The following is a 27,634-nucleotide window of genomic DNA, read 5'->3' on the forward strand; positions in this document are numbered from 1 at the left end:
GTGTTTGCGATGAAGTTGTCGTTACAAAGTACTTAATTTGAAAATTTTCAAGCATTCCACATTTTATTATTTTGCCAAGATGAAAAAACATCAAAAGCAATATGATCACAGGACATTAAAAAAAAAAAAAAAGAAAAAAAACAGGTGGTGGTGCAGGGGCCTAATTTCGAGTGACTTTGGTATTCCAACTGGCTGTGTTCATGGGTGGGAAGCCTGTCAGGGCCCTCATCCTTGTGGATGTGGAAGGAGGGGGGGGGGGGGGGGGGGGGTGGAACTGGGAGTGGGGGATAGTGTGAACCTCCCACCCTGTGCTGACCTTTTGCACAGCACAGATTTTGACAGAAGAGTCAAAATAAGTATTCTGCCAACCCTGGAGGAAATGTATTCTTTTTTTGGCAGTACCATCAGATACGTGAATCCCTGCTGTCCCCACAATGCATTACTGTTTTGGGAGGCTTCCTGCAGCAAACTCTAGATCCACACAGTGTGGCACGACTGACGTTTTAAAAGCTTTTGTACGCCCTTGGTCATTTTTTTATCAGATGAAGAAAATATTATCCTATGTCTCTCAATAAGCACTGCTATATTTATATACAAAAGAAAGAAAAAAAAAAAAAAAAAAAAAGCAACTGGCTTTTTGGGTACCTTTAACAACTTATACCAGCGTACTTTATTGTCAAAATACATGCCTGCAACACAAGATGCGTACAGGTTGGCAGGTCTGCTAAAATCATTATGAATTGCTCCAATGCATTATAATAAATGCTGGAAACGAGCAACTATTATCAGTTGCACATGTGCTTTTCCTGCAGTGACAAATCATGTCCACATCGACTGTAGCAAGTACAGAAAATAGCTCGACACATATGTGGATGGTATTGAAATATGTCCCGTGAAAATGTGAGAAGCAGTACATGTACATTTAGTAGAAGTCAGTAATGGTCGTACTGTTAACTTTGCAACACAACGGATTATTTTAAAGTCTTTTTGAGTGTAATGAGAATCAAACCAGCAACAGAAGCTGGGAAGAGGCTGATATAGTTGGAGTAGCACTGCCACACACTGGTCATGACCCACACTGTACATACAGGAAACAATTCATGCCAAACCTTCAGATTTTCTGCCCAAAAACGTGGTTGCATCTACAAACTGGCATTGAACTGTATTGCGTTCTACAAAGAGGCGTTTCTGTTTATTAGCCTGCCCACATTGATATCAATGGAGTGGACAAAATAATAGAAACACTTGTCAACACATATTTATTGCAGGATTGCAGTATTAGACCAGGTGATTTTTAACTAGGTGAACCTCATAAACCGGCAACCAAGTGTAAACACATCAGTAAACATCTCAATAGAAAAAAATCTTGTTGGTCAGAAATAGGTTGCAGTCAAAATCTTTGTAAGCAAACAAACATGGATCTTTTGGCATAGCAATTCCCATTATGTTTAAGCGCGAATCAACAGTGCTTTTGTAAGTGCTGCAAATTAAGATTAAGACAGTGTGCTTGTGTTATCGTGGAATGTGGATAAAGCTATGCCGTATTGTGTTTAGAAGTGCATTAGCTAACGACAGTAGCTTGCTAAGCCATTGCTAACATTAGCTCGCTAATAGCTTGCTGACTCGTCCCATCATCATTTTAGTTACCAGCCGCACCTCTGGTAGACATAAGAGGCAACAGCGTGACTGGTACCGGCCCGCGGCCCGCTGCTTTAAAGTACAAAGACATGTTAGGTGGATGTAGGCTACAGTACCGGAAAAGAGCCACCAGGGCGCTCCACAGCGGCGTGAAGAAGGCTTCCTCTATGCTGGCGAGGCACAGGTCTTTAGAGCTGGCTGTGTTTAGACACTCAAAGGATAGCAAACACAGTGACAGAAGCTGATCTGAAACACAAGAAACATTTATCAACAAACTATTTTTACATTGACTGTTAATGTAAAATTCAGACTTCAAGATTTTCAACAAGACACAGCACAGTAAGAAACTTTCTTCGCACAACCAATCCATCCTTAATCATCGCGCTCACCAATTGCGATGTGAATGTCTTTGACAACGACCTTCAGGTGTTCTGTCAGTGCCCTCATCTCCAGCTCCTGCGCGTTGCCCTCTTCCTGCTCTGATTGCATATCGGGGTCGAAGGTCAGCTCTGAATCCAAGCCGAGGTCGTCCGTGCCGCCGTGGAGCGGGGCCCACTCCAACTGGGTTAGGAATTGCTCCAGATCCTCGAACGAGTTCTCCCGATCCACAGTCGCCGGCTCCTGAGGCTCCTCGCCTTCCTCGGCGTGGAGGTCGTGAGAGCGTGAGGGGGAGGGCGACAAGCCCGTGCTGAAGCTGTGGCCACCGACACTGCTGCCCCTGGTTGGCCTCTTCTGGGTCTCTGTGTGGTCAATGACATAAGCAAATGTATTATTGCTAATGTAGCACCCCTTAGTGAGTGTGGTAAAGTGGGTTTAACAGGATTTTAAAGGGGGCTGGGTTAACTCAGAGGGATCATGGAAGGGAGGGGGGGTGTAACTTGAGATTTTACTTTGTGAATTCTATTGATAAAGACTTAACCCGTTTCAGGGTTACCTCACCCCCATTTATGCCAGTAGCACTACTGTATTTATTGAATTGAACCCATCTTTGAGTTTGTGTGAATTTTTGGAAGTAGTCACTGAAAAATAAGCTAATAAGCTCTTCTACACTCTTGGCCTTTAAGGACCAGCGCCATGGTTGATCCAGGGCTGATGTTTTGCTTTTTGAAGAGAGCTTAAGGTCCAATCCTGATGTCCCCCCTTAAAGGCCTTAAACCCTGAACCCTCAGGGACTTAACTGGCGTCGTCTGATAAATGGTTGCGTGTGAGAGGCTGCGTGGGCTTGAAGTGGTGTAAATGCGAATGAGACAGCACTTTGCTGCGACATATCACGTTACCAGGGTATTTTTTTAAAAATAGTTTATCATTTTTACTCCCCGATCTGAACGTCTTCCAGGCTCTTGCCTCATGAGGGCAAGAGGCAATTGTGAAATAATCTATTCACTCGATTTTGTCAAAACTGTTAAAATACAAAATTTAAAGTTTGATGAATAAACCAGTTGTGCTTTTATGGACCATCTTAAACCCGGCTTCATCTGGTGTTCCCGCGTTTAACGTCACAACGCCATGAATTGTGGGTAATTCCCACAGGCAAAGCCTGCAAAAATGCAGACTTACAGAAAGTGTTCCTAAAGGGCTCAAAATGTCTGCGAGAGATCCTTCATGCACTTGATGATTTGACGGAGGGACAACCCTAAACCCTCACGGACTTTGTAAGAACTCGCATCAAAGTCTGTGAGTTCATGAGTGTGGGATTTGGCCTAAGAGTTGTATGCAAATTGCATTCAACGCTTTTTTAAGCAACTTGCTCTGTGCCTAGATTTACAGGTGTGTTTACAGGTCTCTGTAAAAAGTCCGTCAGAAAGCTGCAGCTGATTCAGAACGCTGCAGCTCGAGTCCTCACTAAGACCAGGAGGGTGGACCACATCACTCCAGTTCTGAGGTCTTTGCACTGGCTTCCTGTCCAACAAAGAATTGACTTTAAAATCCTGCTGTTGGTTTACAAAGCACTGAATGGTTTAGGGCCAAAATACATCTCTGATCTGCTGCTACCTTATGAACCATCCCGACCCCTCAGGTCGTCTGGGACCGGTCTACTTTCTGTTCCCAGAGTCAGAACTAAACATGGAGAAGCAGCGTTCAGTTTTTCTGCTCCACATATCTGGAACAAAGTCCCAGAAAGCTGCAGGTCTGCTGAGACCCTCAGCTCATTTAAATCAAGATTGAAGACTTTTCTGTTTGCTGCTGCCTTTAATTGAACCACATTCAATTAATATATTAATCAATTTCCTGCATTTCTGCATTTTACTACTGCATTTTATTTCTTGCACTGTTTTTAAATTTTTTAATTGTTTTTGAAATCTGCTTTTCTTTTGCCTTGTGTTTTGATGCTTTTAACGGTTTTATGTGAAGCACTTTGAATTACCTTGTTGTTGAAATGTGCTTTACAAATAAACTTGCCTTGCCTTGATAGACTGTAGGTGTAATCGACAAAAAGCCATAAACTAACCTCCACAATGACCAGGAGGGATTGTAATGATCTGTAAACTCATATCTCATATTCATAGACTATGAGAGCCCAGTAAAGAAAAAAGTCAAGTATTAAATGCATTATAAAGAAATGATGGTTGAATATCCTGTAAACTATTTGATTTGGCAGCAAAACATTTACTCAAATGAAGATTTTAACATCTAAAAACAAATCTTTGTTGGTGATGAAAGCTGCCTCCATATTCATCACCTGCCTCCAGATCAGCCAATAGCTAAATTCAATTGCAATAGCCGGGTTTTAACAAGTAAGGGGCAGTCGCTATCTATATTTATAACACAATATGAAGAATTCAAATACGTTGTACTAAAATGTCACGATTTGAACCGTATACAGTGGTTTTCAGCTGGAAAAAAAGTTTGGGGGTTTAGTTACTCTTTAAGTACAACACCTCAGCACCTTTCTACTATTGCTTTATCTTTTTACAAGTAAATAAATGTATCTTTTCCCAAATTGCCCTTTCACGGTGTGAGTCTTATGAGATTTTTAAGTAACACAAACCTCATGACATTATTGAAAGTAAGATGAAAAAGACACCTTCTTATAGAAGCTGTTGAGGATGTAGTCCTGCTGTTGTTGCTGAGGCAATGAGTCCCCTCTGCAGATCCCGTAACACAAAGCTGCCACACACAACCTGGACGGCAACGAGAAGACTGTGAGTGAAGGTGGCAGCCGGCCCAGACGCCAGTGTCACATACCGGCAACACAAGAAACGTTCAAGGAATCCACACGTAACCTCACCTGACACAGAAGAGCATGTTGGAGTGTGTGCTGCAGACCAGCGCTGAGCTAAGCGCCTCTCCGACGCGAACCGGCTCCGGCAGTGTGGGCGGGAACAGCTGGACCAGAGGACCGTGGGGCATGCAGGCGTGGAGATGGACCGCAAACACCGCCAGGCCGAGTAGGTGGGCGGCGCTCAGCGCCGCCGCCTTTTTTGGACAGAAGAGGTTCGTGAAGCTGAAGAGTGCATGTACTACACGTTTGAGCAGCGCGGAGGAATAAAGTGGTGAAGTAACTTTAACGTAGTCCAAAAAGGTGGGAGGTAACAGGCACTCAGCAAAATACAGATGTAGAGACATCGGAATATGGATTTGTGTACCTGGTTATGAAATAGGTCCCAGAGTCCGTGTATGAGGCCGGAGAGGAGCTGCGTGTTGCCAAGCAGTGCACTGACAAATCTGGAGGCCCACGGGCTTTGTCTGTAATGATGGAGAAGTATCTAGTCAGTTGATGGCAATGGCAGACCAAAAACAGTAATTTAATAGGCTCTACACCTCCGGCTCCAGTCACATTGCTGCTATACCTGCGCTTTGGGGTGGCTCCCGTGATGCTCTGGTCTGGTTTCTGCCCCCCCCCACTACTGCCCACCTGACACACATACTTATACATGATTATAGCCATTTAAAGATTTTTTTTATTTCATTTTATTGTTTGGAGTTATTCATTTATGTTATATGTATGTGTACTTTAATTGGCATTAGTATAATTTATTCATTCCATTCTTTTTTTTTCTTGCTTCCTCCCTCCTTCCTTGCACCATTTTAAATGTATATATATATTCAATACCACTCGCTCCCCCAACACCCTGACCACACATTAGAGAACACACACACACACACATCTGCATCCATTTCGCAGGACCTCCATTTTTCCTCTCATACCCATCTGTCTGAAACTGTGTTAAACTCCTCAGATTGCTTTTGTCCCCCTTTTGTTTTGTCCTCTGTCCTACTTTGTATTATCCCCTCAGTTCTTTGGGAGTTCATGCCCTTGTCTGCATTTGCTTTGTAATCACTTTATCACACATAAAAAATAAAAAATAAATAAAAAGGAAGAGGCAATCTCATAACACAGATGGAATCTGTTAATTCCCAGAAAACGACCGCCTTGTACATGCACACTAATATTCCATTTATTTTCAGAATATGACAATTTTCCAAATTGATAATGCTCATGTAAACATATTCTGTTTGTAATTGCTTATTCCAAATGGAGAATTTTCCCACTAAGAAGTGTAGGAGACGCCAATATTATTCTGGTTTTAGGAGCATTCTGTGGAAATGTATACAACCATAGACTGCATATAAAAAGTGGCCATCACTCATTGGTTTGTGGACTGATGTTTTGAAGTCTCAAGTTCGTCGATTTCACCGTCGCCATCTTGGAATACGGCCGTTGCCATGTTGTTTTTTCGCAAATGCTCCACATGGCCTCTGTGCGTTGCACACAAACCAACTAGCTAACACGATGCAGTGACGCCCAAAACAAAACCCCACATCTCTGGTGACAGAGAGAAACACACTACTTTTAAACATTAAGAAATACTTGGCTATCAACAGGTTTTTGGATATGCGCAAATATTGCAACGACTTCTTTTTCAAGAGGGAGTATGCACTGCTGCATGTAAACGTGAATTTCAGTGGAATATTTATTTTTCATCAGCAATGTAAAAGGATTAGTAGGAATATTGTATTTTTTTAAATAAACTGAATATTTGGTGCATGTCAAAAAAAGTAAATATTGGTAAGTACCTCATACAACCAAACTATCCCTTTAATGCTTCCCTCCAGCTGCTGTATGTAGATACATGTATATGTATGGCCACTAAATGCTACTCAATACATTTGTGGCATTTTCCCCCCCAATTTTTCATACCCTGACAATAATTTTATTTCTTGTTTAGCGCAAGACTTCCTAAAAAAGTTGCAGCGCTCACTTGTTCGGAGGGTTTGCTCTGGAAGCGTCGAGCACGCACTGGCAGAAGTTTCTCAGGATCATGCGGACGACCTGAGAACACGAGGGAGAGAATGAAAGAATACATGCTGACATACATGCGGCTCACTGATGAAGAGAGAGAAGTTCATACTTTGACGTGGAGCTCAGGGGACAGCGGGGTGTTCGTGTGGAGTTCGATGACCGTCCTTCCAACCGGCTCATCGTTGCGGCCGGGAAAGATGACGTTCAGAGTGTGTGAGATCCTGGACAGCTGGGCAGACATCTCTGAGGGTACAGGTCAGGTGTGGAGATGAGGGATTCAAAGAGACAGCCTCACAGTGCAGTCTCATTGTAGAGCTGGGTGATATGGCCAAAGCACTTTTATCTCAATATTGAATATTATAGCATGTTTTATGTTAATTGAAAAACTATTTGTAAATATGAAAAATAACACAAAAACAGGTAACACCTATTTTTGTATAATCCTATGTGAATGAAATGCTTGACAACTGAAAAGTACTTTTGCATACAGCTGGAACATAAGAGTTCAAACTATTTCAATTATAGAGAAAAACTCTAAATTACACACATTTCCCCAAAACAATCAAACAAAACTATCAAATCATTTAAAAAAATGTTTTACTGGGTAAACGTTCGTGTTCCTTTAACACAGAAAGAAAGAAAGAAACAAAGCTGGAGCGTCTTTCTTTCAACGCTTCCTTTTTGCTCTTTATAAACTCCTATCTCATTGGCTACCACCAGTCTCTGTTCACACCTGAGCAAATGAGATCATCCAAACAATCACAGGGACAAGAAAAAGTACAGTGAGTGTCTACTTGTCTTTAAAGGTTTTTCTCATTGTATAACGGCTAATCTTGGAGTCCTGACTACATCTCTGTGTGTGATGTGCTGTGCTGCATGTCCTTTGTCGATATCTGCCTACCTCCATCATTCCCCTCAACAAGCAGCTCTGTGAACTCCTGCAGCTGAATCTTCAGGACCTCCAGAGGCTCATCATTGGTGTCCAAACACACTGCACCTCCTGGGAATGCAACACAGTGTAAATGCAGTTATGGGCTATTTCAGTTTGTCGTACATTACATCTATACGGAAGCCCTGAGAGGCAACTTGTGAGTCAAATAAAATTCTGTTGATCAATTTTCTACGTTTGATGTACATAGTTTTGTCTCCTGTGTTCATGACTTAAGAACAGGTGAAAAAAGGTTTGCCAGGAGATTTCTCTCCCTCTTTTCTGTGAAAACGTGTTGTAATTGTTGTTTTCTTCCAGGTGAGTTTTAATTTGACATAACTTGCTCACACACAATAAATGTACCTTGTCTTTAGAGTGCATAGAGAAAATAAAACTCTCCTGGAAGAAAACACGAACGCTTTGAGTCCCATCTAGAACCGCGGATGCATGAAGAGAAGTGGATACAGAGTTGGAGGCGGAGCCATGTTCATTCCTATGAAAGCTGCTCAGTGGCGCATGAAGCAAAAAAAAGTTTGACTTCCAAATATGAAATTAAGCTGAAATTCAGCAGAAATTCAGCGGATCTTCCGGAGCACAAGCCTTTCCTTTAACCCCGCCTCCCAGCCCGAGGTCCAGTCTCATTCACATGGATGAGGAAGGTAAAATGGCTCTACATTCGGCTATTAATGGATTGTACAACTTTGAGAACCAAATTAGTTAAAAAATATGCTAATCAAGAGTTCGTACTGGGAAGTAAGCTGAGCCACTCTCGGGAATTTCAGACAAAGCATCAATATATTCAATTGTCAAATATTGTCATTTCTGTATGACATAACCTTCTAAACTACTATGAAGCAAATATAAAACTACACACATGAAATAAAATGTTTTACTGCTTTGTATGTGGTTGTTTTTCTAATTGCATTCTTAGACTAAATCAGATTTCGTGAGTATCCACTACAATAAATGAGCGAATGACCTACTGTCCTGCTGCCTCTGTTTCTGGCAAGACTCCACATACGATGAATACTGTGCAGCAGGGATCTTATCTGCCCTGAATGCAGACAAACAAAGTGTCATAACAGGGAAAATACAGAAGAATCACAGTTAAACATGATTGGTAAAGAACATTCACAATCTGATGGTTGTTCTGATCAGGTCCACAAACACAACATATACAAGCAGTGATGCGAAATTAAAAGTTTTCTGAGATTAAAAGTGATAAAGGAATACATTTTGGGAGACAATAAATACATGACAGGATCAAATTATATAAACTCAAGTCTAAAAAAAAGTTGCCTTGGAGAAAAGAGAAGAGCAATTTCACAAGCTTCTGATAATAACTCACTTTTTCAGAGCCTCTATGAAACTCATCCGAGCGTCAGCTTTGACGGGAAGCTGGAATTTAAAGACAGCGTCAGATAAACTCGCTTCACATCGGAGAAAGTGTAACAGTGAGATAGAGCTGCTCACCATCCTCGGTGTCAGCAGAGCAGGGAGGAACCGCGCCAGGAAATACGGCCTCCGGAAAATACTGGGGGAGGACAGGAGTGTCAATAATCCGTCCGTGTCTCCGTCTAACTCACTTCTCACATCTACATGACACCCAGATTGTCTAAAGGACCTGTTGTGTACTTTATAAATGTGCTGAGGTGACGATGTGGCTGAATACCTGGCCTCCATGACTGTGGCAGAGATTCTTCCTGTGCTCTCAAACAGAGACACTGCCTTCTCCACATCCTGGACGGCCGGGCACTGGGGCTGCACACACACAAACATCACGCTGTTATACATTATTGAGATAACAAAAAACATCAGCTGAAATACAGATTTCGATGCAAATGAAAACATTGCACAGTCTGCGTGCTGGAACTAGAGCTAGATATGAATCGGCGGTTCTTTTTTGGTACAGACCGAAATGTGTCGCATGTCCTAAAACTGTAAAGTGCTCAATGGACCCCTTTAAAGTTTTTTTAAAATGATGACGCCCGCAGTTTTCTTGTCAAGCTGTGCAAGGGCATTAACCAGCCAAGATGGTGAATGCAACCTAAAAAGAGTGACTTTCCAGATCTATCTTAGTGGGTAGAAGACAAGACATTAGCTAGTGGCCCAGTATTTAGTGGGAGGGTTTAAACATGTATTTAGTGGACAAAGCTAGCGTGTAACATTACACCAGAGAGACATTATGAGCTACAAGTCTCTAGATGATCCAACGTGTTCATGTACAGAACGTCAAACACCAGGACAAAGACTCAGAGGTTTGACTTTATTCACTTTTAAAACGGACTTTACAAACAGTCCAGTGCCAGTCAACACGGTTAATAGCTCGCAGCCAGAGGGTTTCGGTTCAACCAGTGACCGTGTTAACTGGTGACTCTCAGCCGAATGAGTCATGGTTGCTCGTAGTGACGGCAGCTGTTGAAAACACCAGTAAAACACGTAGGTGTCCCCGTAAAAGACTTCAATCAATTTGAAATACAACCTCATCTGTGCTTATTATCTACCAACCACGGACACATTTGGCCGAGAGTCACCAGTTAACATGTTCACTTGTTAAACTGAAACACCTGCTGCCCTGATCGTAATCCTGTCTGAATTCTGTAGTCTGCTGTAGGAATATCGATTCTGATGACCAATCATCCAATAACCAGACATTTTGATGCTGGAAACAGTTTGAGTTCAATGTGTAAAGCTTGTTAACTGGATGACTGGAGCTAAATGACGTCGGCGGTTAAAGGGTCTATGTCGGCATTAAATGTCTAGTCAGATCATTTTTTTGGCATTTGTTCTTTATTTGATAGTGAGAGAGACAAACAGGAACGGCAGGGGAGAGAGAAAGGGGATGACATAAGGAGTAAGGACTCAGCCTTAATGTACGCGCTCCATCTGGTGAGCGCCTCCAGTTAGGCAGTAATCGTATGGATGCTTGTTATTAGTCCTGGTTGATTTAGACATTCTATTCTGATATATGTTGGAGTGAAAACAATGCAGTCTGACATCTTTTTGTTTATACACGATCTTCAAGTTTTTAGAATTGTGTGCATAGTTCTATCAATTGTTTATTTAACGGTGATAAACTGTAATACAGCATTTTTTTTTTTTTTACTGAGAATGTCACCACAAACACCCAGTATTTATTATTCCCTGTTGAGATGCAGATACCTTCTGAGGGCTATTATTTTAAAAAGCTGGGTCTGCCCCCTAGTTTCCTGTTAACATACAGTGAAGGAAATGGGGGATGTTATTTTGAAAAACAAGTCGATAGGGCTCACTCTCCATTGTGTTACCTCCTTCTGCGATAGATAGTGACTTAATAGACATTTATCTAAATAAAAATCTCGAGATTCCTTTGATAATTAAAACACAGAGCTTTGTAGAAAATATATTTGTATTTCTTTTTTAAGTATTGACTGCTTTGGTACAGCGACCAAAACTCAGGAATTGAAACGTTTCAAACAGGATTTTAGAACACAAACTAATCACATCTGCAAGAGGTTTGATTAGCGGTTGATTCCTGTAATTCACTGCATCATTGATGCCTGCTAAGATTTTCTGGTTTCTCAAATCTTAGTTGAAGCGCGATGCTTGAAATGTTTGCCTCAATTATCTTTGACACTTTCCTGAGCTCGGAAAATTAAAAGAGCCTCGTCAAAATAAGGGCGTTCTCTGCCGACGACACAAACATATCACTGGGTGTTGCCGTTACCTGCAATGATGCTCCGCCTGCACCAGAAACATCCTCATACAAACCCATGTCCTCCACTGACTCCTGCATGTGGGACCAGTGGTGTATAGTAACGAAGTAGAAATACTTCGTTACTGTACTTAAGTAGTTTTTTTGGGTATCTGTACTTTACTTTACTACTTATATTTCTGTTGACTTTTACTTTTACTTCACTACATTTTGCAAAGAAAACCGGTACTTTTACTCCGATACATTTCCCCTGAAACCTTCGTTACTCGCTACAAAATCAAATCTATCTTTAGAAACAAAATGAATCCTGAGAGCAGCGTCGGGGACTGTGGTGGAACACAGACTGCAAGCAAGCAGGTTTGGTGAATCAGTGGTCCTAGCAGCAAGTTAAATCATTGGTTAATCACGTTAATGCACAATTGCAAACAAGTGCTCTCAAAGCCGCGGTGTTTTGATTCCCAGGATGCTATAAGCTAGCGGGCGACTACATGAGTAGAATTCCACTCTACGATGACTGATTTCATGATGGAAGCCGAAATGGAAGCACCTGCTACTCCCGCAACAAACGACGGTGGTGACGAAGACCAACACCAGTGGATCGCTAGCGAGTTAGTGAGCTGAGGAAGTGTTGACAGTTGTACAGCACTAGTTGGCTAACGTTAGCTGTAGCTATATACACGGATTGACAGGAGCCGCGAGAGCGCAGCATTAGTGAAATCCTTCGCAGCTGTGCACAAGCTGTCTGTGATGCTGAACACACCTCTACCTGCCTCAGCGGCCTGTGAAAGACTATTTAGCATCGCAGGACTAGTCTTCAGCCCAAGAAGAGCGAGACTGAATTCTCGCAATTTTGAAAACCAACTTCTTTTGAAGATGAACAGGACATGTTTCACTTTCAAGTAATGACTGGGTTGTTACTTTCGGTGCTGCTTTAGCATTGATCATGTTTTGATATTTGAGTCATGTTGTGGATGATCAGATGGAGTTATGATGGTAGCAGTCGCCCAATTGCAGATTCAGCTTCAGCAAAACCTTTGTGTTCAAATCAGGCCCATAGGAGTTTACAAGGCAGGTGTCCTTTCTCAAAACACTGACCTGATGCATCAAGTGGATATGTTTTGCTGAACATAATATTATGCATTGGCCTCTACATCCTCTAGTCTAATGAGCAGACTTATAAACGCACTGTTACAACTCCTTCATAGTGTCATATTGCTTTTCGGAGAATTATGATGATAAGTTCATAGTAGATGCAAAAGTATACTTATGTACAATATATTATGTTGAACATTGTTGCTCCTGGATGGATCACAGCCAACCCAATTATTGTCAACACAGCTCCATGTCCTTGGTCATGGTGCCACAGCACTTAAAAGAATAAGCTTCATCATTCTCACAATTCTGACCCTTTGCTTTTTTATTAACAGCATTTACTTGTACTTTTACTTTCAATGAACAGGTTATGATGTTCATTTAATGTTCAGGTTGTGATGTACATTTAATATCAGAAAATTACTTTTGATACTAAAGTACTTTTGTACTTAAGTACAATAAATATCAGATACTTTAAGACTTTTACTCAAGTAGTATTCTAATAGGTGACTTTTTACTTTTACTTGAGTAGTTTTCCAGTAAGGTATCTTTACTTTTACTCAAGTATGGCTTTTGAGTACTTTATACACCACTGTGTGGGACACACAAACACACACAATCATGGATACATCACAAAACATCTGGGAGGACTGCGTCTATTTTCAATATTCAAATGTCTAAATAACGCAGTAATGATGTGCTGAGGATAAATCCCTTGGTGTTTACCTTGAGGTCGGCCAGCCTGGTCTTGGCCAGAGTGACGTACTCCATCAGGAGGCTGCGGTGTTTCACAGGTACATATGGAGGCTGCAGGATGTGAACCTACCAGGGGTAAAAATGACAGTGAGTTTTGCTCTTTCTAGTCCAGCTTGGAAGCACTACTCAGTCCCAGCGAACTGGAAGTTAGAGCATCTCCTTTCTTATTGTGATGTTTTTCCCCAGTGAAATGGAATATTTCAGCAGTGAACACTAACAGGTATTCGAATCAAATCCTTTGCATTTGATTGGACCACTAAAAGAAAGTGGGCGGGCTTAGAATGTAGCACAATACGGAGCAGCGGAGGACTGTGGCTCCACACAGATTGATTGACGGATGATGTCATGACATTAATGGTTGGAATTGGCTGGTCGTAGATTACAAAAGCATGCATCATATATTGTTTTACAGTCGTTTGGATTTTGATATAAAAATACAAACAACTTGATTTATTTGTAATTCTACTTGCATATGTTGTTAAGTAGGTGCTTTTCACCTTGCCTTTAAGTATCAAGACAACCATAAACAAATCAACTCCTTGACAAGTTAAAGTCCTGCATTCAAAATATGACCGATGTAAGAGTACAGAAGTACTAGCAGCTAAACATACTTAAAGCATAAAGTCTTCATTACACAAAAAGACATACCCCTGTGACTGTGTAAGCAGCATCTGACTGTTAAAGCTGGTCATGGTGGAGCTCGTTTTACTTTATACACTTAGGTAGTTTAGTGCAGTGGTTTCCAACCTTGGGGTCTGGTGCCCTTCCAAAGGGTCACTATACAAATCTGGGGGGGTCATGGGATGATTCATGGGTTAGGAAAGAGGAAAAAACTCAGTACTGCTACAGACGTTCATGTGGTGCTTTTTATGGTCTGTAGCTGAAGCATGAAAACATGGAATTAGAAAGCTAACTAGCCAGCCGCTGAGTGAGTAAAGTTTTACATTTTTCTTACATTTTGCCTCAAGAAAGGGCAACAAAGACTATATTTTCTGCACAACAAAACATGTTTACCTGCTTATTAGTTTCCCTAAAATGTTTGAAGGAAAAGATGATGCGTTACCTTTAAGGAGAAACTAAATCCCCAAACCACTTTTTTTCAGCTGAAACCCAGTGTATGAGTATTTAGTAGCATATAGCTAGCTAGCATACACATTTCCCAGCCTTGCATGTAAACTCAAATTCACAAATGTTACTCAGAGTTCACAAAGCACATCGCTTTCGCCAGATAATCAGTCATTAATACTGATTCACCAGATTTTGTAATGTGCTGACAGCTTAACTTAAAGTCCACAGAACAGAAAGGAATGTTTATTCATATGAAAGCATCTATGAAGTTGAGGGGAAATGTTCACAACTCACACCGGTTAGTTGACACAGATTTCATTTTTTGTTTTAGAAAGGGTCATAAACCAAAAAGGTTGAGAACTACTGTTCGATATTTAAAAATTCCTTGTGTTTTGAAAGATGATGTTTTATTATCTGAGAAAGTACATCTGTAAGATAAATGTGTTGGATGTAAAAAGTACAATACTTTCCTTTCAGATGTAGAAGTGCATAAAATGGATATACTGAGGTAAAGTACAAGTACCTCAAACTTAATCACAGTACTGAAGTACATGTACTTTGTAACTTTCCACCACTGCTGCAGACTTCATAGTGTGTATTAAGTTATATTCCTGCATAGTTCTTTTTCAATAGTTATGGTTTATTATACTGCATACATTTATCATACCCCACATACAGTATGAACAATATGTTAGTATGTCTTCTTCTGAATCCTGTTATTATTTGCTGTAGTAACCAGTTAAATGGTGAATGGACTTTACCGTATAGTTCTTTTCTAGTCTTCCGACCACTCAAAGCGCTTTAAAACTCCATGTCATCATTCACCCATTCACACATTGATGGCAGCAGCTAGCATGCAATGTGCAACCTTCCCATCAGGACGATGCAATCATTCATATCCATTCATACACCACAGGAACAGCTTTCAGAAGCAATTTTGGGGTTAAGTGTCTTGCCCAAGGACACATGGACTAGTGGAGGCGGGGATCAAACCACCGATCCTCTGATTGAAGGACGAGCCTGCTCTACCACTGAGCCACAGTTGCCCCACTTGGGATCATTAAAGGTTCATCTGACATACAAAAGGCACCATATATTTTATGTCTAGCGAAATGAGGCTATCAAAACTGTTTCAGAGACAGAGACATATGAAGAGTGTCACCTTGAGGTACTGTGGGGGTTCAAAGGGCACCAAGTCAGACAGGAACTTCAGCAGAAACACCAGAGATTTCTTACTGGTCGCATGGTAGCCACTGCCTCCCCCGAAAGACATCTGAAAAGGCAGACAGGTATACTGCTACGAGTAAAACTAATACATATTGATGTGCTTTAAGACTTATCAAACTCTCTGGAACTCTATCTGTAATAACAACAAACTGCAAAAACAGACGATCCCATTACCATGTAAACTGTTGCATCATGGGTTTGAACAACAACCCGGTTAATACACACGGACACACAATCCACCTTTGTTAAACAATCTGAAAAATGTCCATTGTCTTATGTGGTGAATGCACGCCAAAATAGCTGCTGGTCATGCTGCTAAGCTCACTTAAAGACGCTCACTATCAGCAGCACTAATCCAAACATGTCCATAACCAAACTAGTGGTGTTGAAAAGCCAATATGAAACCTTGAACCAGTTGCTGTAGGAGGGGAAGATGGCGGGTCCCTCCAGCGCACCCTGTCGAGCCAAGAGGAAGGCAGTTATCATGTTGTCTAGGTCGTAGCCTTCAAATGCGGAGCTCAGCAGTCTGGACAGCAGCTCTGGCAGAGGAAGAGAAACCAAACAGACATGAACAGCTTTTTAACGCTGGGGTGAAAACGACCCAAAGCCCTTTTCACATCAAATTTCTGTCAATTACTGTTCATAGTCTGACGTATGAGTTTATTAGTGTTAAGCTTTTATAACTTCTGCTATGAATTTGCTGCAGAAAACTGCCTACTATTTTGGGTGACCAGTTACAGCTGCACCTTCAAGAAGCTTTCTTGGTTGGGGTGACTAACCCTTTACCAAAACACCTTTTATTGCGTGTTTTATGCTGCCACTGACTGCCTGCTGACTCCACACTCACTACTCGTAACAGGCCCCTGGCCGCTAGTGATAACACAGCTGAGTGCATCACCGCCCAGAGACAAAGTGGGGAACAGTTTACATCGTCGCTTGTTTTTAAGTTTGAATGAAGTGTTTTACGAAGCCTTACAGCTCATTGGTGTCTAGAACGGGGGTGAGACACTAAGCAGTGGTTGTTGCAGACACACCTGGCGGAGATCTATTTTCTACTGAGAGCACCTCTCTAATTTGAAATGGGCAGTGCAAAAATACTTCATCTATGAGAAACTCCGAAACCAGTATAAAAGCGTTTACCTCTCAGGCTGAGCTGGGCACAGGGGTTGTAAGCCAGCAGGGTGGAGAGGAAGCAAAGGACGTGCTTCCAGTTGACCTCGTGGGTTTCCAAAACCTGCTGCAGGTGACACAGCAGCTGCTCCACACTGAAGATCACAGCCAGCTGTTACAGGAGCACAAGAACAATGCAGACGAGTTACTGTTAGCGTCGTTACAACAGACCCTGCAGACCAAAGATCGGAAGACACAGAGAGCCCTTCCAGTAACCTTTTTAGCTTAGAGTGACTAACAGACTGACATACTGTTGCAGGTGAGAACATCATAATAGATCATAAATCAATACTCTCAATGCTGTGTTCCTCTGCGCTGAAGGCTGTACACCTGAAGCCTGATTAGTTTAAAATAAAATGGGGCTCAGCACTGTGCATTAACTATCTTTACTGTAGAGTGCAATAACAGATGAGAAGAAAATACAATAAAAAGGTGAACAGAGCCTTTAGGGAGGAACAAGTCGACATTACAACATGATTATTTATGCCATTGTGTGATTTATATCTTCATCATTTTCAGCAGCCTTTTGAAAAATAGTGGGCGTATTTGTCGGGGTGTTTTGTTCATCTAGCAATGATCTTTCTCGACCTTTAATTACAAGGTTATGAAATAGAAATCGCAGTCAGTCACTTACTAGTCTTACATGTAAAAAAGTCACATGAATCAGAGCAAACTTGTTATGTGATGGTTTACAACCTGCTCTGCTTTTAACATTTACCTTACGGAACAGAGAGGTCAACAACCGGTTGGCTTTTGCGAAGGTCCACTCATTCTGCAGAGCGATGGCATCGGACACTGCGGATATGAGATTAAGTTGTTACACTTCAGATGTTTTCCCCACTATGAAAGCAGCATGTACATGTGCATCAGGATACTTATTTCAAACTTTTCCCAAACCTTTTCTGAGCCCAATTGAAGTGCTTACCAGATTTGTATCGTAAGTTTAAGTGTAAGCATCAAGAATCAAGAAAAACCAAAACAAGCATGAAGCAGTTCAAAAAGGTCAACAACTTGTCTTTACCGGTTAGTCGAGGCTTGTAAGTGAGAGTCTGTGTGAGCGAGTGTGTGAAGAAATGCTGAAGGGTCTCCACTGACACTGAAACTCCACACAACGAGGCGTCAAATATCTGAATCCTGTGTGAAACACGGGACAGAGGGGTAAGAAACAGAGACCAACAGCGTACAAGACACATACACACACATACATATACGTATACGTATATTTACATACATATACGTATACGTATATTTACATACATATACGTATACGTATATATACGTATACGTATACGTATATATACGTATATATACGTATATATACGTATATGTATGTACGTATACGTATATATACGTATATATACGTATACGTATACGTATATATACGTATACGTATACGTATATATACGTATACGTATACGTATATACGTATACGTATATACATATACGTATACGTATATGTATATAAGTATACGTATATAAATATACATATACGTATATAAATATACATATACGTATATGTATATAAATATACGTATACGTATATGTATATACGTATACGTATATACATATACGTATATTTATATACATATACGTATATTTATATACGTATATGTATATACATATACGTATATAAATATACATATACGTATATACATATACGTATATTTATATACATATACGTATATTTATATACATATACGTATATGTATATACATATACGTATATAAATATACATATACGTATATACATATACATATACGTATATTTATATACATATACGTATATTTATATACGTATATGTATATACATATACGTATATAAATATACATATACGTATATACATATACGTATATTTATATACATATACGTATATGTATATACATATACGTATATGTATATTTATATACGTATATGTATATACATATACGTATATACATATACGTATATGTATATACATATACGTATATAAATATACATATACGTATATGTATATACATATACGTATATAAATATACATATACGTATATGTATATTTATATACATATAAGTATATGTATATTTATATACGTATATACATATATATTACACACACACACACACACACACACACACACACACACACACACACACACACACACACACACACACACACACACACACACACACACACACACACACACACACACACACACACACACACACACACACACTTCTTTTTGCTCCGGTTGCAAAAAGAAGTCTGGTTGTATAGAAGTCTATGAGAAGATGACTACTTCTCTCTTGATTTATTCCCTCAGTAAACATTGTAAACATGAGTTTATGTCTCAATCTCTAGTTTCAAGTCTTCTTCAACATAGCATGTTCATTTAGTACATTATGGTCCATTTAGAGTCACACAGACCATAAAGCAGGGGATGCTTTAGGGCAGGCTTACTGTGATTGACAGGTCACTGCCACTGAAGACCTTTCTGTTTGCTGCTGCCTTTAATTGAACCACATTCAATTAATATATTAATCAATTTCCTGCATTTCTGCATTTTACTACTGCATTTTATTTCTTACACTGTTTCTTTAATTGTTTTTAAATCTCCTTTTCTTTTGCCTTGTGTTTTGATGCTTTTAATGGTTTCATGTGAAGCACTTTGAATTACCTTGTTGTTGAAATGTGCTATACAAATAAACTTGCCTTGCCTTGCTACCAGAGCCGTCTATGATGTCTCTACGTCACTCCTCCGCATTCCAAATATGGTAATTTATGTTCATTGCTTAGGAAAAAAACAACATGGCGACCGTGGTATTCCAAGATGGCGACGGCAAAATCACCGAACGCAAGGCTTCAGAACGTCAGTCCACAAACCAATGAGTGACGCCACGATGACTACGTCCACTTCTTACATACGGCTGTGTCCCAATCTCAGTCCCAGTCTATGGTTTTATGTCGGAAAACTCTGGCAGCTGACACCCCCGTCATGTCAATAAGAAAAGTGGTTGATCAATTAAAATTGATATGAGACGATTTTATCATTATTTTGTTCTTCCTCCAAATGTTTGATAACCGTTTGTTTTTTAGATTTTGTTTTCTTCAGGCAGAGACCTCAAACTCAACAAACTTTCTGATTTCATGACGCTTAATAAGACACACAAAACACAATGAACCATAGCTCAGCTCCTGCTCCAGCACACTGCAGCGGCAGACTCTTTCCCTCGGTGTCTAGCAGCCCTGGAAAAGACAAAGAGGAAAAACAATAAAGTGTTAAAAAGCGAGACAAAAAAATAAGGGAAGTATTAAGATACTTAGACGTCTTAGCTCTTAAAAAAGTAGAAAATAGCGTTAAGGCTCCAGAGGTGTGACTCAAAGTGCTTTACAGGGAACACGTAGACTCACAGAAGAGCATGTCGTCCAGCACCGAGCAGCAGAGCAGGGACGCCCTCCTGTCGGCAGCTGCCGCCTCCTGGATCAGCTCGAAGCCACTTCCCACCAAGACTCCAACCACAGCTGAAATACAGGAGATCTCTTATCAGCATCACCCTCAGCAGCAGCAAACGGAGTGTACTTGATGCCATGAGGGCATTTGTTTTGTAGCTTGGTTGGTTGCATTTAAAACTCCTAACCCTGGCAGTACAAGTGCAAGTCTATCTTTCCTAAGCCTGCCGTTGTACAATTTTACTCATTTAGCACCAAATTCAAGGTGCTCTGACAAAACCATCCAAGAATCACGTCTCCCAAATCCAAAGCAGCTTTTGTGCTTGAAGTATTGTAATGTTGACGAATGGATGAGCGACCAGTGTCCTTACTTGACAGCACTTTCCGCTGAACTTGTTTGGTCTCCTCGTCTCCGTGAGGAGGCGTCCAACCGCACAGAGCCTTCACCTGAGACACCAACCACAGTCTCGCTTCTTCATCACTGAATGGAGAAACAAAGCGATGGGTTCAAGTTCATATGCTGCAGAGCGGTGCAGGTGTCGGCCATGCTTTTTCACTCTCCTCAAACTCGGGGTGACTTCTTTGTTGTGTTTTAGTTTAACTGAACTCAGTGTACAATTTAAAGATGGCTCTCTGCATCCACACTGTAACTCTGTGTTCTGTTGCGAGTTCAGTTGTAGCATTGAATGCTGTTACTTTGAACATCACCTTTATGTATTCAGGCGGTTTACTTCCAGTCTCTGAAATAACCAGAAGATTCACACTCAACCCACATAAAGCAGATAGTTTGCTTTTAAAGCAAAATGTTTCACTGAGAGAATTCTCAGTTAAGTGTTCTGAAGTAAAGTTACATTTCATAACTGTGTATTCAGTTAGTTATTAACATTTAAATCCTTAAAAGACTTTCTATGCTTCGATAGTGTTTGCAGAAGTAAATATACTGAAGTAGAATACTTCTCTGTCTTGTTATCTTCTGAGGCCAACTGCTGCATGATAGTAATCCCTGTGTGCTTTTTTCCATAAAAAAACTAAACTACTTATATTTCTTACCTCTCTATGATGTACTTCAGGGTGAGGATGTTGCAAAAGTGGAGATGGTACACCACCTCCAGGTTGGGTAGCCTCTGTAAAAACACCACATTAAAGATTTCATTTCCTACATCCTGTATATAAGAAAGCCAGGCACAGTTTTTCCTGTTGTTCAGACCGACTGTAAAGGGACGAATGAACATTTTAAAGTAACTTCATGGAATTACAAATTGTGCAAAACCTCATCAGAAGTAATCAAGTCAATGTTTGAACACGAACACACACACACACACACACACCTGATCCCTCCTGTACTCCTGCCAGAGCAGTTTAGGGCAGAGGACTCCCTGTGACAGCAGTTCTCTGCTGGACTCCAGCAGGACGCACAGCTGGACCTAGAGAGGACAGGGACGGGACACGTTTTTACATCGTGTGTCACATTTGTGCTTTGTGTCCTCCTGCAGAACAAGAGTCCCGCAGCAATGAAAGAGGAACTCGTGAGACGTTAGCGGCTGCATCCAGAGCAGAAAGATGTTAAACCGCAGACGTAATCTTTCAACAAGATGTGACGCAACGACCATTTTCAGCATGCAGAGCTGATGCAGCAGTAAAGCTGTGGGAAGAAAACACAAAGTCACCGTGCATGAGACACAAAATGAGAATGAGAATCCACTCACTACATTGTTTGAAGAAAAAGCGCCTGGCATCTGATTTACTGGCATGTTTTCGGCAAAACTGCGCAGTATTAATGTATAACATTTAATCGAATTAATGCCGCAGTCATTTGACGAGTTTAAGAGAGCATGGCGAATGTAGTAGCTATGGTGACAACACAAGTCAGAGGGGGCCTTAAAGCGTGTCACACTCACTAGTTTGAGAACTCTCTTTTGGCCAACCGTCAATTTATGACTTACCGACAGAAATACGGAGCAATTGGAATCCAGCAATCCTCAAATTCCTCTCTAGCAGCAAGGCGACAGATATAGTCGGGTTGTCGGGAAGTTTGCTTAGAAAATGGACTCTGCTCTGACCATCCTGCTATGTTGATTTGAACGGGGAATGTCCATACTGACATTCAATTACGATGGCTCCTCCATTTTACTTTGTACATCGTGGGAGAAGAGTCTCAGGGGTCGACGCTAACTCCTAAAAGTGGTTGCCCCGCTGGTAACCAGGCACCAGCTCTTTGGTTGCCAAAACTGGTCATATGGTTGCCTTTTTTTAGTCACCTTTTATTAAGAAATTGCCACAGATCCTTTGGTCTTTTAAGCATTGAAGTCTTGGATTGTGGGTCCCTCAAGTGACGCCAACATCCGCTTGTCCATCATCTCTTCTTTCAGAGACGACCTCCAGTCTGTCCTGATTCTAATAAGGAGCTGAGTCCCCTCTCACATACAGCTGAAGAGAAGGGGGAAAAGCTAATTGGTATAAAATAATGACTATGTGTTGACAGCAGTAACGTTTTTAAAGTTTATTTGTCTGTATGCTATAAAGTGGTTTCCACAGAAACCAAAGGGCTGAGACTTGCAGATATCTAAAAATGGGTCAAAATGGGTCAAAGGTCACAGGGGGTGCGCCGGGATTTTTCCGGTCTGAGATTTTGCACATGCATAACTTAAATCTTAACAACACACTTACTGGATAATATATACAATGTCTGAAAATGAAACTGTATGACAATATATAGTTTAGTTTAGTCCTCATTCTGTTTAAACCTGTGCACAGTGTCCGATAAAGATCAGTATTAGAATTACAGGTACACTAAGTGTAGAATTAGATTCCAGTGGCGGCTGCGTACGTTTGTTTTCAAACATTTCAAAGACGCTGTCACTTTATTTCCAAGTTATACGAGTTATGTTCATTGACAAAAGTTGATTTAATACTAACAGACCAACTCATTAAATACACTGAATCACTTTCTTCAACTTCAGGATTTTGTTCACAGGTTTGTGGGAGCCACTGTGACTCCTGCACTGTTACTCGTGCATGAGGGGACGGATTGAATGCTCACCTTCGATTCTTACGGCCCGTAGAAACAAATCATCAACTCTTTACTGTCAGATACTCACTCGCTGAGAGGACGTGAGGAGCCCTCTCCTCTTCTCCTCTTCCTCGCTTCCCGTGATCTCCATCAGCCTCTCCAGCATTATCTTGACTGACAGCGCCGCCGCCGGGACGCCCAGCTGCGAGGCCCGACGCCTCAGCTCGCACGCTGTTCACAGACAACACACCCTGTAGTTCACAGCATTTCACTCTGTGGCACACTCTGCTGTGAGCCGCGACCATTTCTGTAAGACTATTTTGTGGTGTAGAAAAAGCAAGCAAATGTCCAGAAGATAAAGGATGAACAAAGACGGCCGCCATGAAAAGGTGAAACTTGTCCGTGTCGTGCCATCCGGCAGCTGACTCAGATATTAGCTGTTGGAGAACTGATGTGCAGCACTCACCCAGCAGTGAACATGCAGAGGTGGATGTGGCGCCTTCAGAGCCTGCCTGTTTCTGCTCCACGTTCTGAGTGCGGAAAATGTTGCAAGGATCTGTAGTCTAAAGAAAATGTAGAAAACAATAAAAAAAACTTAAATTAATGAAATATTTGTGAAAGATCATAAACAGTTGAATTTGAAGATTTTACTTCGTCAGCCCTCGAACCAGTTCCTAGCACAAGGAGCACCGGTGAAGCAGCTTTCCGAAATCTTTAAAGGCCCCTCTACAGTGAATCACACAAGTGTAATTCACCCAGAAGCCCTCATTCCAGTAAAACATCTTTGGCGGTTTGGGGCTAAAGAGCAACGTTCCTTTTAATCACAATCCAATGCGGAATATTTTCCACCAAAGCTAATCAAGTGGCACACACAACAAATGGCCAGTAGGAGCTCCAGTTACTCCCATACAGTCTAATACAACATTTCTTTAATTTAGACTCTAAATCGTACCATACCCTCTTATTGCTAAGAAAGCCCTTGAGATACTCACACCGTTTGTTACAACGTATCTTTGCGAGCAATCTTTTTCGAGGATGGTAGACATAAAAACTAAGAAAAGGAACAGACTTTGTTGCGAAAATGATATGAGAGTGGCACTTGCCAAGGTGAAGCCGCGCATTTCTGAACTTGTATCTGAAAGGCAACAGCAAAAGTCACATTGATTCGCAGTAAATATTCATTGAGTTATGTTTTTGTGTGAAATTCATGTTTTGTTGGTTTTGTTATTTGAACACAGTGATTTTGTGTGCAACTGATGCATGGTTAATTTTGTGCACGAATAAAATATATACCTGTGTTTTGAAGAAATCATATTTAATTTTTCCAATTACGAAGGGTTCGGTGAATGCACTTTTTTGCAACTGTGAATTTATGGAGTGGTCTCACCTACGTCACGATCTCCTTAGTTACGAGGTCTGTCGGCCATGTTGGAGTACATACAGATCCTACATGGCGGCGCGTAAACAAGGAAGTGCGGCGAAAATACAATACTTTGAATCACTGGATAGTGCATCAAAGGTTCGCTACCTGGCCAAATTGAAGGTTATTGGTAACTTGGATCCCTATACGATGAGTGCAGATCGTTTCAGTGCCGATCCTACTTATCTTCCATCGGTAAACTACGGCAACATCTACACGTATCTCGTGAACACCCCCAGTCCTTACACAAAAGACGAGTTGGAGTGCTACAAAGGGCTCGACGCTTATAATCAGTTTGTCAGTGGATGGGCCCGAGACGTCAAAGCAACGGTCGTCGAGAATTCTCATCTCGTCATTGGAAGGGTACATATATCCATATCTGGTCCGATATTTAGCAATATTCAATGTTTACTCAGCGCAAACAGACACGTGTGTTTGTTTACATTGTACGTGCACGTCATTGTGTGCGTGTGTGTAGGAATTCACTTTCAACTAACTCCTAACTTCATCCCCCCCCACACATATATATATACATATATATACATATATATATATGATCTGACGTTAAACTCATATCAAGCAAAGCTGAGGCTGCATCTCTGTGTTTCGCCTGTTATACACGCTCGACACGTCTCTGGTACCGACTGCTGTCACCGGCCGATGAAGCTTCGGTAACCTTCTCATGTCCAAGTTTAATTTATATTTCCTTTATTAAATACTGTTCACAAACGAATTTGTAAATAAAATCACGTACCACTTATAAAGTGATCCGCACATACTCTAGTGTACGCCAAATTCCATTCCTTTATATCTCGAGAGATGCGTGACAGCCATTTCTCGCGGCGTCGCTTGGATAGCTCCTTCGTGTCATTTCCTTGACCGCTGGCAAACGAAAGAATGATTTCTTGTCTCTATCAGCTCTGCTGCCACAACCAAAGACAGCACAAAAGTTCACCACCGATAGGTTATGCGACTCAGCCGTGCATGCCAGTGGCTTTGTGTGTACTCCAACATGGCCGACAGCTAAACTGTGACGTCACACGAGACCACTCCATTGCATCGTTTGGCAGTTCATGACATGGTCAGGTGTTACACTCCTCTTTCTCAGTCCACAGATTAGTATAAATTGTCCTTATTGTCGTGGCATAGTGTTTGCCCATTGGGTTCTGCCTTGGTACTGATGTCGGCTCACTCACCCCGACCTCCCTGAGCAGACCGCAGAGGTTCTGCTGCTGTTCCAGCAGCTGGATCGCTGCCTCCTGCAGCCTCCGAGCATCTTCCTGCTTCGGCCTCTTCATCACACGGCCATCTGGGGAAAAAACACGAAATACTGCAGACTTCAGACAAATGTTTATGTGGACACCGTTTCAGTATCGTATAACACGGTTTGCCAAACCGTATGTAATTGTGAAGTTGAGGCAAAAACTAAACTGACTCAGATTAGATGACAAATATGTACAGGTGTTATGTCGAAGTTTGCTTCCTCGTCGAAAAGTGTTTCCCTCCTATGAAAATTAGGGGGGGTCCAGGGTATAGGTACGGGAACGCATATCGATTCGGCACAACACCGCTACCTTCAGTGGGTGAACTTATCTAAAACAAATGTAACTAGGAATGGTTATCCGTGAAGGGTCACGCCAAACTCCACTTAAAAAGCTTCCAATTTAATGTATCCACGTCAATGGCCGGAGTTGATTAATTTAACGCCATAATTAATCGGTAGCATAAGTTAACGTTACAAACGCTACAGTATTTATCGAGACAATACAGACGCGGTCACGATGACATCAACGGGGAAAATGGACTAGGATACACGTCAGTCTGACTACAATTTGAGTGTGTATTTTCATTTTAGACTGTATTCGCGAGAAGTTTTGTTTGGTGCTCCATAAGTAAGAACGCCAACATTAGCTAGCTGCTGTCAACTCACAGAGGAGGCTCGACAGAGTCCTCTTCTGAGAGACCGTGTCACACGATGCACTCAGTGCCATTTTTACTTTACGGCTGAATCAGCGCTTCGAGAGAAAGTCAGCGTTTCAGCCAATGGAGTGGTCTCGTGTGACGTCACAGTTTAGCTGTCGGCCATGTTGGAGTACACACAAAGCCACTGGCATGCACGGCTGAGTCGCATAACCTATCGGTGGTGAACTTTTGTGCTGTCTTTGGTTGTGGCAGCAGAGCTGTTAGAGACAAGAAATCATTCTTTCGTTTGCCAGCGGTCATTACACATCAAGGAAATGACACGAAGGAGCTATCCAAGCGACGTCGCCAGAAATGGCTGTCACGCATCTCTCGAGATATAAAGGAATGGAATTTGGAGTACACTCGAGTATGTGCGGATCACTTTATAAGTGGTCAGTGATTTTATTTGCAAATTCGTTTGTGAACAGTATTTAATAAAGGAAATATAAATTAAACTTTTACATGAGAAGGTTACCGAAGCTTCATCGGCCCGTGACAGCAGTCGGTGCCAGAGACGTGTCGAGCGCGTACAACAGGCGAAACACAGCGATGCAGCCTCAGCATTGCGTGATATGAGTTTAACGTCGGATCATATCATATATATATATATATATATATATATATATATATATATATATATATATATATATATATATATATATATATATATATATATATATATATATATATATATATATATATATATGTGTGGGGGGGGGGGGGGGTGAAGTTAGGAGTTAGTTGAAAGTGAATTCCTACACACACGCACACAATGACATGCACGTACAATGTAAACAAACACACGTGTCTGTTTGCGCTGAGTAAACATTGAATATTGCTAAATATCTGACCAGATCTGTATATATTTACTCTTCCAATGACGAGATGAGAATTCTCGACGACCGTTGCTTTGACGTCTCGGACCCATCCACTGACAAACTGAGTATAAGCGTCGAGCCCTTTGTAGCACTCCAACTCGTCTTTCGTGTAAGGACTGGGG

The 27,634-nt window shown here is 41.3% G+C and overlaps 1 protein-coding gene across 1 annotated transcript; it reads right to left on the reverse strand.

Moving 5' to 3' along the window:
* Positions 1–2,084: 2,084 nt before the first annotated feature.
* On the reverse strand, positions 2,085–26,663 carry LOC306789745 (Fanconi anemia group A protein-like; the record flags this gene model as incomplete). The annotated part of the gene is made up of 27 exons (XM_079285818.1): positions 2,085–2,378; positions 4,664–4,760; positions 4,868–5,055; positions 5,226–5,325; positions 6,843–6,913; positions 6,993–7,126; positions 7,785–7,883; positions 8,795–8,865; positions 9,160–9,209; positions 9,285–9,345; positions 9,484–9,566; positions 11,518–11,580; positions 13,324–13,419; positions 15,584–15,694; positions 16,054–16,187; positions 16,789–16,930; positions 17,537–17,613; positions 17,840–17,952; positions 19,975–20,038; positions 20,204–20,314; positions 20,614–20,723; positions 21,293–21,366; positions 21,571–21,666; positions 23,341–23,483; positions 23,719–23,815; positions 25,869–25,981; positions 26,603–26,663. 27 exons carry the CDS (start codon positions 26,661–26,663, stop codon positions 2,205–2,207), a joined length of 2,733 nt encoding a protein of 910 aa, XP_079141944.1. The 3' UTR covers positions 2,085–2,204.
* Positions 26,664–27,634: the final 971 nt, after the last annotated feature.

This window comes from Melanostigma gelatinosum (genome assembly GCF_949748355.1).
Source record: "Melanostigma gelatinosum genome assembly, chromosome: 2".
NCBI lineage: Eukaryota > Metazoa > Chordata > Actinopteri > Perciformes > Zoarcidae > Melanostigma > Melanostigma gelatinosum.